This window comes from Panthera onca, chromosome A2 (assembly GCF_046562875.1).
Source record: "Panthera onca isolate mPanOnc1 chromosome A2, mPanOnc1 haplotype 2, whole genome shotgun sequence".
Lineage (NCBI taxonomy): Eukaryota > Metazoa > Chordata > Mammalia > Carnivora > Felidae > Panthera > Panthera onca.
The window spans coordinates 131,187,832-131,200,755 of NC_138340.1; the positions used below are offsets into that span (position 1 = coordinate 131,187,832).

Below are 12,924 nucleotides of genomic sequence, written 5' to 3' on the forward strand. Positions count from 1 at the left end.
AAAAATTGAAAAATTAAATAATAAAATTGAATAAAATAAAAGAAATGAAATAGAGTAAAAAATTTTTAAAAATAAAAGATAAAGTAAAAAAACAAAAACAAATTTTTCTTTTTCTGTATCCAAGAAAAAGAGAGAAGAGAAAGAAAGAAAAAAGAAAACAATGTAAGCAAGAATAGAAGCAAAGAAAACAAACAAGTAAGTGAACCCAACAGAATAAAACCCAAATGAAGTTACATCCAGTTTTCCCTCATGAAACTATGAAACACTCTATAGTCTGTACACTAAGCAGGTGGAGTGATTTGTGCTTGTCTTCTGGGGGATGTGCTTGGAGGGTGCAGTTTGGTGGGACTTGGTGTAACAGCTCCATTCTCCACTAGCTTAGCTTACTGGGGTGGACCCCTGTGTGTGGGGATGGGGGAGAGGTAGAAATGGCTTCGCCCAGCTCCCTAGTCTCTGGCACAGGAAGTTTGCACTCTTATTGACCTGCTATCAAGCACCCCTCCTTTGTCTTAGGCTTCTGTCCACTCCCTGCCTCTACCCTACCCGTGTCTAAGCTGTTTGTCTGCCAGGAATCACCTCCCTCCACAGTTTTATCTCAGATGGCATTGTGTTACAAAACCCCACACTTCAGAAGCCCCTGCAGCTTGGACCCATGCTGACTTTCTGAGGGTTGGTCTCACTGAGCAGTGGCTGGGTGCCTGCTTGCCACAGAAAATATTGATGTAATAGTGCAGTGGCAGAGGTTCAAAGAATAAGGCAAATCACAAAACACAGCTGGTGCCACATTTCCCTGCACTCTGGCATCTTTGTCTCAATACCAGCAAACATGGCTGCTCTCCAGGGTCACAGGGTCACTAGGACCTTTGCCCGTGGGGAGGCCCTATGGCCTCTACCAAATGCACTCCAAGCATGGTAACCGCTTCTCCCCATGTGGCACATGGACTCCTCAGACCACATTGTCTTCTCCTGGGGATTCTCCCTACTTCCTCACCAGAGCACTCCCAGGCACTGAACTCTGAAACTTCAAACACTGTGCTCCAATGTTGATAGAATCCTGGTGGTATTGAAACCTTCTCCTTTCTTCCAATCAATGGTCTTGGGGAACATATTTCTAGTTCAGTATCCTGTGAATGGTTTCACTCTTTATCTCTCTTTCTCTCTAGCTACTTTCAGGGGGAGTGATTTTCTTGCATGATCCCAGGGCACCACACTCTCCCCTTTTTCTTTCTCTGTTCTCTGTAAAAAAAAAAACCTCCCTACCCTCCATGGATTTTCTCTCCCCCAGTTCACCTCTCTACACTGTGTACCTGCTGAGTTTTGTGGCTCAAGTTATGCAGACTGTTGCATTAATCCTCAGATCAATATCCATGTGTTCAAAATTATTTGGTGCTGGTCTAGCTGCATTTCAGGGACAGTACAAGCTCAGGGTCTCCATGCTGCTCCAGCATCTTAACTACTCCCTTGTCTTAGGTCTGTCTTAATTAATCTTTACTCTTTGTGGCTTAAGGTCCAAATGGAAAGGTGAATTATCTGCAAATGTCCTACATGTAGGGAGGTATTTCAGTTAGAGGTTGTTGGTTGCAAGTAACAGACCAATAAAAGATGAATGTATTAGAAGAATTTGCTCACCAGGTTTCAGAAGGAACAAGAATCAGGGCTATTTTAGCATCTCTGTAGCAGTCTTATCAGGGGGCTTTGGAGACACTTTGCTTCACGTGTTTGAGAGATGAATACATTAATGTATTGTGGCAATGGCTTCATCTTAACATTGTAAGTATAATTTAAAATACCAAAAAGAGGGGTGCCTAGGTGGCTCAGTCAGTTGAACATCTGACTCTTGATTTCAGCTAGGGTCATGATCCCAGGGTTGTGGGATGGACCCTTATATTGGGCTGTGTGCTGAGCATGGAGCCTGCTTAAGGCTCGCTCTATCTATCTATCTATCTATCTATCTATCTATCTATCTATCTATCTCTCTGCTCCTCTCCCTTGCTCTCTCTCTCTTTCTCCCTTTCTCCCTTTCTCCCTTTCTCCCTTTCTCCCTCTCCACCACCGCCAACAAGATGCCAAAAAAAAAAAGGTCAAAAATCCAAATAAAAAAGAATCTAGCACACAGAAAAGAACCTACTATTCATATTTTTGGAAGGCAACCTGACTGTATAATTATAGCTTGGAAAATTATCATGTCCTTTGATCCAGTAGTCTTAACCTCATAACAATTAAAAAAAAAAGGTTTGTGTTAATAAGTTTACACTTTTGGCATTTTTCCAAAATGGATTTGACTTTCATTTGGAGAATACCTTCATAAATTATGATTGTATGGAATTGAAAATTTGATCAACATTTCAAAATATTTTGGATAGCTTTGTGACCATGGGATTGATTTAATACTCTCAATCAAATTTGTGACTTAGGGTTTCAGCAATCCCTCCCAAGGGGCACCATTCCTAAAGATGTGCAGTCTGAGTACATGACTTAGGCAGAAAACATTAATTCACAAAGAGCTGCATTAAAGCCAGCTCCCTGAATCTGAGACTCACAAATATACCTCTGCCTCCAGCTAAGACTGCTTTAAACTTGGAATTTGAATCAAACTTAGCACCAAGTCTTATGAAGTGAAAGGTCACTTATTTAATGGCATAGTTTTAATTAAGTGATAATGGTTCTTTGTGTTATATAAAAAGAAAGTAAGCAAGTTCCAAAATGGAAGACTGAAAAACTAATTCTCATGAGGAAATCAGACTTAGGAACACGGACAGCAAAGTTCTTATTAATTACTTTTTTTAATGAAAATTTATTTTGTTCCAATTGCCTCTGCATTAACTTTTATAATGGAGTATATTTCCTATATTTATATTAAGTTTTTAATTACAGTAAGTGTTGCTGAATCATCTTATCCAGAATGTGCAAAACAGAACAGGAATACTGAAGACATATTGCTATTGGAACTTAAGATAAACTGTATTGATCATGAAAACTCACTTTTCAATACTTACTATTTTAAAAACAAATTTTTAAGTTATATAATATTAATGCAAACTCAAAACTATTTTTGCTTCATTATTGGCCATTTCTCTCTCAAACTGAAAATGCTTCTTGTCTCTGTAGATAAGGCTATAAATGTTCATTATTCAGTTTATGGTTAACTATGGTTGGTTAATTTAAATAATAGGAAGTAGAGCAACTTTGTGGAGATTCTCACTAACGTGAAAATAAAGACAAATTTAATATGCACATAGATAGGCTGGTCCATTGTTTATGTTTGGGTGATCTGGTACTGGTTGCTCCCCTCTTTTCAACATTTATCTATCTCTATTTCTTCCTTATTTTCATTTTCTGTAAAAACTTTAAACCTGGTTTTAGCCAAATTGTTCTACTGAAAATGTTGTGAGAAATCCAACGATTTTTAACTGCTAGTACCAATAATTTTTAATATATTATTAACTGAAGTTTAACATAACACGTTGAAAATTACATAGATCATAACTGTACGTCTCAATGAATTCTCTCATCTAAAAGTAACCACTATCCTTACCTTTTATGGTTTAGTTTTGCCTGAGTTTTAAACTTCATGTAAATACAATCATACAATTCTCTCTTTCTTCTTTGCTCCACAGTGCATTTAAAAACATTTTTTTTATTGTTTATTTAAAGAGAGACAGACAGAGCACAAATGAGGGAGGTGCAGAGAGAAAGGGAGACACAGGATTTCACGTAGGCTCTAGGCTCTGAGCTGTCAGCACAGAGCCCTATGTGGGGCTCAAACACGCGTGTGTGTGTGTGTGTGTGTGTGTGTGTGTGTGTGTGTGTGTGTATGTGTATATGTGTATATAGATAGATATAGATAGATATCAAAAGGAGTGGAGTGGATTGCTATGTCGTAGAATAAATATTCCAACTTCTGTGGACAATGCCAAATTTTTCTCAAAATGGTGGTAACAGTTTATGCCTCAACCAGTGGTATATGAGACTTCGTTATACAAACGTTATTCTGAATCTTGACTTTTCACTCTTTCAGTAGGTGATTAGTAATATCTCACTGCATTTTTATTTGCACTTCCCTGATTACTAATGAAATTTGTCACTTTTAACATTCTGTTTGGATTTCTTTCTTTTTTCTTTTTTTCTTTTGTGTGTGTGTGTGTGTGTGTGTGTGTGTGTGTGTGTGTGTAGTGCTGTTTCAAGGCTCCTCCTCATTTTTTTTAATGGGCTGATTTTTCCTATTGTTTTGTAGTTATATGTATCCCCATATCTCCTCCCAGTCTGTGGCTTGCCTTTTTACTGTCTTAAATGTGTCTTTTGATCAACATACATTTTTAATTTCAATGAAATCAAATTTGTCAATTTTTCCCTTTGCTGTTAGTGTTACCAGTAGGAGTGTCTGCATTGTATGAATGGAAGTCTCAGTTCTTGGATTCCCTAGGTAAAGATTTATGCGAGGATTCTGCAGTGGAATAAAGACAGAAGGAAAGTAGCAAGCACAAAACAGTTTATTAAAGGAGAAGTACACTCTCAAGGTGGGAGAGCAGGCAGGTTTCCAACACGGTACCAGCCCAGAGGTTGTTTGGGGATTGGACACTATTGGGACTTTCTGGGCTGGGAGGAGCTGTGGCACACAAGGGGGTGGTTTCTAATGGAGGCTGTTTCCAATCATTTTCAACCATTGACAAGATTTGTACCAGAACTGTCATGGCAGTCTTTCTCCAGTGGGATGGAGGGCCATGCTCTGCACCTGGGGCTCTTGGTCTGTCAGCCCCAAGGTCTTGGAAGCAGCAGGATCTGGATGTTGTGTCCCAGGTTTCTAATGTGTAACCTATTTATCACTCTTCTTGTCTCCCCTCCGCTCCTGTCTCTGTAATCATTCCCTCCCCCACATCAAGGTCGAGGGACTCTGCCTGGGGGTGTTCCTTCCACTGCTCACATCTAGCTTCTACCTAATATTAGTACTTTTTACATTCTGTTAAAGAAGTCATTTTCTTATCCTGGAGGCACGAGGGTATTTCCTATATCATCTTCTAAATGTTTTATTGATTTACCTTTTAAAAATCACTTTTGGATGTTGTGGGGATTAGAGAACAAGTCAAACAAGGCTTGTATAGAGTGTTATCTAGGAAAAGTGGAGATCTTAAGTTCAATATAAATGGTTCCAACGCAAGGACCCAAGCAGCTTTTACTGAAAAAAAAGATTACATAGACTGAAGTTCAGAAGAAGGGAGATATAAATAGCATTTTGAAGGACAATGGTGGTTGTGGATCCTGGCATTAGCGGGCTTTGTGATTTGCTACTAATTGGATTGCAGTATTCCTGAGTGTGTTAAGGAATGAATTGTTTTGGGATGTGAGGGATGCAAACCCAGCTTCCCTGAAGACCATAAGGGGGAGCAGCTCACCTTACTCAGAGAAAGGGCTTTGAACGCCTTCCTTGTAGGAAAGGCAATATATTTCAGCTAAGAAATAGATGTTTGGAGAAAGTCATAGTGCTGTTTTTTCATAGTTGGATTTTTATCTGAATTCTGGTGTGTTTTTCACTGAACAGAAACTAAAACATGAGCCATTTCACTGAAAGAAAAAAGTATCGAGGAAGTCAGCTTCACAATTTCTTAAAATGGAATCTATTCTACAGTTGTTCTTTTTTAAAATAACTCCAATTTCATACTTCCCAATCAGCAGTATTTTCATGAAATAGCTAACAAATGAAATAAAACTATTTATAAATATGAAGACAAATACACTGGTTCCACTTGCCTTGTTAAATTAGCTTCCAAACAAAGTGGTTTCAGTACTCTTGGTTGAAGAAATTATTAATGATTAATCAGGATTTCTGGAAAGGAGCAAGACTTGAACTGTGTCATTAATGAGTTTGATTTTGTCATTTGAAAGGGCTTGAGTGAAGGAATAACAGAAGTGTGTAAGACATGGGTTGGGCTAGGTCCTTGATGGGTGGGAGATGGCAGGAAGGTTTTCCAATTTAAGTGAGGCCTGATTTGGAGGCCATCGAAAACTGGGCAGAGGCAGTGCATTTGATGCATCAGAAAGTGTGGGAAACTATTGGCGAAATTGAAGAGTGATGAAAATAGTATTTAAGAAAGGCTACTTGTGCAGTGGTGAGTGGAAGAAGCTGCAGTGGTGATTCTTTGGACAGCAGGTCAGTGAGGAGTGTATGTGGTCAGGCAGGATAGACAGGTGCTTTCAAATCAGAAAAGCCTAGCCTCTCTGAGGCTCCTTTTTCTATGTCATTGTTTTCAAGGCAGTTGGTCAATAATCATTTGCTAGCAAGTGATTGAAAATTAAATCTAGGTTTAAAAACAGAATTTTTAAAACTGGACAATTACTGGATTGACTTCCAAAGCTAAGGGAGAGCTGAGTAGCCAACTGTTGGGAAAACAAGAACTGAGGCAGCTGGGGCTGGGGGCAGTGGTATTCAAGAAATGGAACTAGAGATTTAAAACCTGTGGGAACTTTTTTCATCTCTGAGGAAGAGCAGGGTGCAGGGTGGTTTCCACTATGGAGTAATGAAGGTGGGTACTGGTGACTGTGCCCACTCACCTGTTCCTAGTTCTTTCACCAGCAAGAACAGACTCTTCCCTTAGCTACAGTTATTAAATTCTGAGAAAAGAATTTATGAGCTAGCTTGTGATCTTAGGCAGGTTCCCTAACCTTTCTGTGTCTCATGTCCTCATCTGATAGAGGAGCAAAATATTAGGATCTATGTCATAGGGTTGTTGTGAGGATTGAGTGCCTTAAAATAGTTACAACATTTGAAATAGTTGCCAGTGCAAAGCTGTTGTTGTTGTTGTGTCATTGTTTTCAGGGCAGTCCTGGACCATCCCTCTGGCCAGGAGTGTGTGGTTTCGTAGTTGACCTAAACATGCCTGGGAGGAGGGGCAAGGGCACTACCATTAGTACTGTGCAAATGGATGGGGAAGGAGCAGTGTCCCAAAAGATGATGAGGGAAAGACAGGGGTTGTTAGGCAGACAAAAATAATAGCTTTCCTCCATTTTTCATTTGTAAAAGCTTTACTGTTGGTTTGCAATGCTACTGTGAGAATTAATAAAAATGTATATAAAGTGAATGTCACATGGCAGGCCTTTCTTAAGATAGCTATATAGTCTGCACATGAATAAAACCAAGGCGTGGGCTGGATAACAGTAATGAGAAATAATGAAATGAATATTTGGAAGGAAAATCACATGGATTTGGATTGGTTTGTGGATTGTGTTGATGGTGGACAGGCACGGTCACGTCAGATGTTTTACCTTTTGGCTGCATCTTACAACAAAGAGCAGTCATATATGTAGACATTCACGTTAAAAATAGAAGTTTTGTTAGTTCCTTCCATCCGTGGGAGGGTTCCCCTGTGTGTGGGAGGTATATCCTGCAGTCTCTCCAGCTGGGTGCTCTTCAGTCCATGCTAATAGAGACCAAGATCTCAGCATCCTGAAGGTCCTCCAGGACCCTGGGTTATGCTTCCTTCAATCACAACGACCTCTTCAGTCATCAGTTCCCAGCACGGCAAGCAGTGTGCATGGCTGGCCAAAGAGATACTGCTAATCCAACAGGTTTGTGGGAGAGAAGTCTCTATCTTTATGAGGCTAAGAGGGTATTGTGGTTCTTACCAGTGCTACCAGATAATCCAGTCATTTACTCTTTTCTCCATACAAACATTCACGCTATTTAAAATCTAAATCCAACATTTATATCATCATGTTACGTTGTTCATAATTTGGGGTCTATAAGGCTTCCACTAATTAAATTATTACTATAGTGATTGTTTTTTTTTTTCTTAAATCCATTATATGGTGAATTGAGAAGGTGAATCAGGTATAAGAAAGATAATCCCAGACCTTCTCCAGGCTCAGAAATGTAAGAGAGGCATGAGTCAGGGATAATTCCAGGTTTTTAAAGCTTCAGCTAAGAAGCAGAGAAATATGTTTTCATTTCAAATTCTTTGGAATGTGCAAATAAGGAAGCACTCAAAGATCTTTTTGTGTGTGCTGTCCTCAAAATGAGCAAGAAAAACAACAAATAACAGCAAAACTTAGCATTGTGACATTGCTCTGAGAAAACTTTGTGAAAGGAGGAGATGTGTAAAGATTTGATTGACATAGATTATCCCTGCAGGAAAGAAAAGGCCTAGGAAGAGAAAGAGGCAGAGAAAATTGAACTTTTGATTTTATCCTACAAGAGCACAGCAGACCGGAGGGAATTAAAGGGAGGAAGTCAGGAACAAAACAGGAAAGGTAAAATGTAGGGGGTAGAAAGAGAAGCTTCTATAACACAGGAGATTGTGAGATATCTTTGTTTTAAGATGATAGAAACAGGGAGGGCGACAAAACAGAAGAGTATGGAGAACAAACTGAGGGTTACTGGAGGGGTTGTGGGAGGGGGGATGGGCTAAATGGGTGAGGGGCACTAAGAAATCTACTCCTGGAATCATTGTTGCACTATATGCTAACTAATTTGGATGTAAATTTCAAAATAAATAAATAAATAAATAAATAAATCATAAAATAAAATAAAAAGATGATCCTCTGTAATGTGTGGAAAAGTGTGAGAGTGTTTTTTTTTAAGTTTATGATTTATTTTTGAGAGAGCAAGGGCGAGAGTGGTGGAGGGGCAGAGAGAGAGGGAGAGAGAGAATCCCGAGCAGGCTCTGCGCTGTTTGCTCAGAGCCCGACCTGGGACTTGACTCACTAACCATAAGATCATGACTTGAGCTGAAATTAAGAGTCCACCACTTACCAACTGAGCCACCCAGGCACCCCAATGAGAGGGGTTCTCATTTCAGAGTCATTTATTTGACCTCCTGTTAGGTGTTTATGGCATTCATTGACCAGAGCTTATACCTAACTTTATTATTTCTTTATAGTCTTAATAATCCCTGGGGCTGCCATATGTACATACCCTCCCAAACACATACCTGTATATATATGTATAAATATTATAACTCCTTTAGAGAAGAAAGAAGCAGTTCTGGTCACACCCATTTGCGGTGTGTACCTACAGAATGTATACCTCATTTACTCCTATATCAGTTCATGTTAACTTTATTATTAATGAATCGGTTCACTCTGCCCTTTGAGTCTGCTGAATTAGCTATTGTATTGATCAAATGAATTCATAATCACCAGTCACCATCCTGGTTAATTAATAGCAACAGAAGCAGTGGCAGTAACAACTTCTGCCTCTCTAGTGTCTTACAATTTACAAAGTGCTCTCACAGATTTATCTTATTTGATAAATGAGCTTGCAATGCATGTAGCATACATGCAACCAGACTTTTGGCAAACAAAATGCCATATTTAAGCGGGGGCATCTCTTTTCTCACAACCACAGAGAACGACCTCTGTTCTCAGGCCCATTTCAATAAAAAATTTATGTAGACACAAAGAAAGCACTCTAGCATCCAAAATGACAGTGGTCTACCCACTGAGTATTGGAATATGCTGAAATAAAACAGGCTCCATTGGTACGTAAGATTGATTGGAAGGATTTCTATGAAATAGGAGGGTGTGGTTCATTTTTGCTTTAAAAATGTTGAACATATGTAGCACTTAGTGTTTTTGTGATTAATTTATGGCTGATAATTATTTTTAAAACAGTTTTTGGTTTCATGTTTTTCTTACAGTTTTGCTGAGGGTTCATTGACAAAAATGGTATATATTTATGGTGCACAATTTTATGAGCTTTGACTTACATATATACTGTTAAACCATCACCACAATAGAGATAATATACCCATCACCCCAAAAGTGATGCCCCTTTGTAGTTCACTTTCCAAGCCCCTGCTCCCCAGACAGCCACTAATGTGCCTTCCATCACAACAGGTTAGTTTGCATTTTCTAGAGTTTTATAAAATACAGTGATGTAGTGGGTACTCTTTTTAACTTGAGATCCATCCATGTTGTTAATGTATATAAATAGTTCTTTGCTTTTTATTGTTGAGTTGTATTCCATTGTATGGATAGTCTGTGATTTGTTTGTTCATTCACCTGTTAATGGACATTTGTGGGTTTTTTTTTTTGTTTTTATTTTTGTTTTTTCTTTTTCCTAACTTCAGGCTCTTGCAAATGTGTTATGAACATTTATGTACTATCTGTGTATGTCTATCTTCCTGCAGTTATGTTGGGTAAATACTTAAGAGTGGGATGGCCAGATCATATAGCAAGTGTATGTTTATTTAAGAAAGTGCAGTACTGTTTTCTGAAATGGAAATCAAGCAGATTGTTTACAAAACAAACATTTCTTCAACGTAAACTTAAACTTGCACTGTTTAGGACACTTGATTCCCCAAGGGGGTGGGAGGAAGGGTACTGTTTAAACTAGTTAAGGGGCGCCTGGGTGGCTCAGTTGGTTGAGCGTCCGACTTTGGCTCAGGTCATGATCTCGCAGTTCGTGAGTTCGAGCCCTGCGTTGGGCTCTGTGCTGACAGCTCAGACCCTGGAGCCTGCTTCGGATTCTGTGTCTCCCTCTCTCTCTGCCCCTTCCTGCTCATGCTCTCTCTTTGTCTCTCAAAAATGAATAAATGTTAAAAAAAAATTTAAATTAGTTAATGAAAATGAGTCTTGATCGAGCTCATAATGTTTTAGAATTTCTGATTGACAAACTCAGGTTTATTCCAATAGATTTTTTTCAAGCTATTTAGAGCTGATATGTCAAATATAATCTCATTATCCATTTGAGGCATCCATTCATTGCCTGGGCTGTAGCACAAATATGTCACTCACTTGTCCTGCTTCTGCCCTTGTTTATATTGAAGTTAATGGAAAGATCTTTACTAAAATTATTCAAGTTAGGATTTTCATTATATGGAGACTTTAGTTATAAATACAGATTAACTGAAACCAGAAATCTCAGAAAAAAAAGATTTATTTCTAGAAATATTTATGCCTTTCCTTAGAATGAGGAAGTAACCAAGTTTGACATATAGAACATACAGAGAATTGAATGTGAATTTAGAGATACCTGTTCCGAGTCCTCCTCTCCTACTTTTTAGGAGTTTCTTCCTTTAACATGAATGGCATGGAACAGTCATTTTTCCTTTAACAATAGCTATCATCCCATACCATACACGGAACCAGCAACCCTGCCCCTTTCCACATTACTGGAAATTTGGGGGCCCGTGTTTCTCCTCCTCATCTTTTGCTTTGAGTTCCTGCTTTTACCAAGCTCTTGATTTCCTCTATGTCTTGCTTCCTTCAGCTAGTCTGCTCTGTCTGCCCCACACCAACACAAATATGGAACAGCCTGCTTTTCTGCAATCCCACAAAATAATATGAATACGAGTCTCTTGCAGTTAACGGAGTAGTATCACAGGTTTGGGGGCATGGAGGACTTAAGAGGTGAAGACAAGGGATTATATCACAGCACAGCAAATAAGAGACAAGAGTAGTCCTTCTCAAACCTGAAGTGTACATCGATCACGTGGGGATCCTGTTAAAATACAGTATATCGGGGGTGGGCCTGAGATTCTGCATTTCTACCTAGCTCCCAGGTGATGCTGCTGCTGCTAGTGTAACTACATGTTTAGAACCACTGGCCTGGAACAGTCTAACTCTGCTTATTTTTATTCTCTGCTACGCTGGCATTAAGAACTTACAGGAGACCTCAGGCATCCTGCTAGCATTAAGAAAAAAAAAGGTTTTATAAGGTATGAGGGAAGGTAAAAAAGAAAAAAAAGTCTCTTATTTCTTCAGCTTCTACCCGTGACTTACCCATCATAGCTCTAGCTACTTGGAGGTTCTGTTTAACTAGATTATAAAAACAATATGCATGATAATGAGTAGTCCCCAAATAATATAAAAGAAGTGACCTTGATGGAATCAGGGACTCACCAGTAGTGAGCTTTGAGGGGTCGATATTGCCAACTCCAAGCATAACCCCACAGGGGCTCGCTCAAATTATGTGAAAGGAAAAAGCCCTAGATTAGTGTAATGGTTAAGGGTAGGGGCTGGACAAAGCATAAGAGACTCTTGAAAACTGAGAACAAACTGAGGGTTGTTGGGGGGTGGGAGGGAGGGGAGGGTGGGTGATGGGTATTGAGGAGGGCACCTTTTGGGATGAGCACTGGGTGTTGTATGGAAACCAATGTGACAATAAACTTCATATATTGAAAAAAAAAAAAAAAAAGGTAAGGGCTGGAGCCAGAGTGCCTGGGTTAGAATCTTATCTGCACTGATTACCAGCTCTGTGGCCTTGGCAAAGCAACTGCATACAGCAGTATAGGGCATGTAATGGTGCCCACTAGAGTTGTGTGGTGTACAATTTGCACAGCTGTATGTATAGCCCTGGATCTTAGGCACCTCTTTAAATTATTCTCTGTCTCAGGGCCCATGGGTAACTCCGAAGCGTCCGACTTTGGCTCAGGTCATGATCTCGCAGTTTGTGAGTTCGAGCCCTGTGTCGGGCTCTGTGCTGACAGTTCAGAGCCTGGAGCCTGCTTCAGATCTGTCTCTCTCTCTCTCTCTCTCTCTCTCTGTCCCTCCCCCACTCATGCTCTGTCTCTCTCTTCTTTGGAAATAAGTAAACATTAAAAAAATTATAAATTATTCTCTGTCTCTTTTTCCTTATTTGTAAATGGAGATAATAACTACCTACCCCATAGAATTGGGGAGAGTTTTATTTTTTTTATTTTTATTTTTCTTAGGAAATTGCTTTTTTATTTAAGTAAATGATTGACTTTAATTTTTTTAATTTTTATTTATTTTTATTTTTTTATTTTTTATTTTTTCAATATATGAAATTTATTGTCAAATTGGTTTCCATACAACACCCAGTGCTCATCCCAAAAGGTGCCCTCCTCAATACCCATCACCCACCCTCCCCTCCCAATTGGGGAGAGTTTTAAATGGTTTCAAACTTATGAAGTGTTTAGAACAGAAGCTGGCATATAGTAAACATTCAGTAAATGCCATGTTGTCATT

At 39.2% G+C, this 12,924-nt stretch overlaps 1 protein-coding gene across 8 annotated transcripts in view; it reads left to right on the plus strand.

Annotated features, from left to right (window-relative positions):
- Positions 1 to 12,924, plus strand: part of LOC144614805 (uncharacterized) — a 158,789-nt gene that overhangs the window by 34,605 nt on the left and 111,260 nt on the right. For 6 of the 8 annotated variants that reach the window (XR_013552990.2, XR_013552989.2, XM_078440415.2 and 3 more), the window contains one exon: positions 125 to 195. Coding sequence is in view for 4 of the 8 variants with exons in the window: in XM_078440415.2 (XP_078296541.2) it covers positions 125 to 195 (71 nt within the window). In the remaining 4 variants the exon portion in view is untranslated. Of the gene's footprint in view, positions 1 to 124; positions 196 to 12,924 lie in introns of those variants that run through there. The other 2 variants (XR_014137315.1, XR_013552988.2) reach the window with 2 other exon arrangements.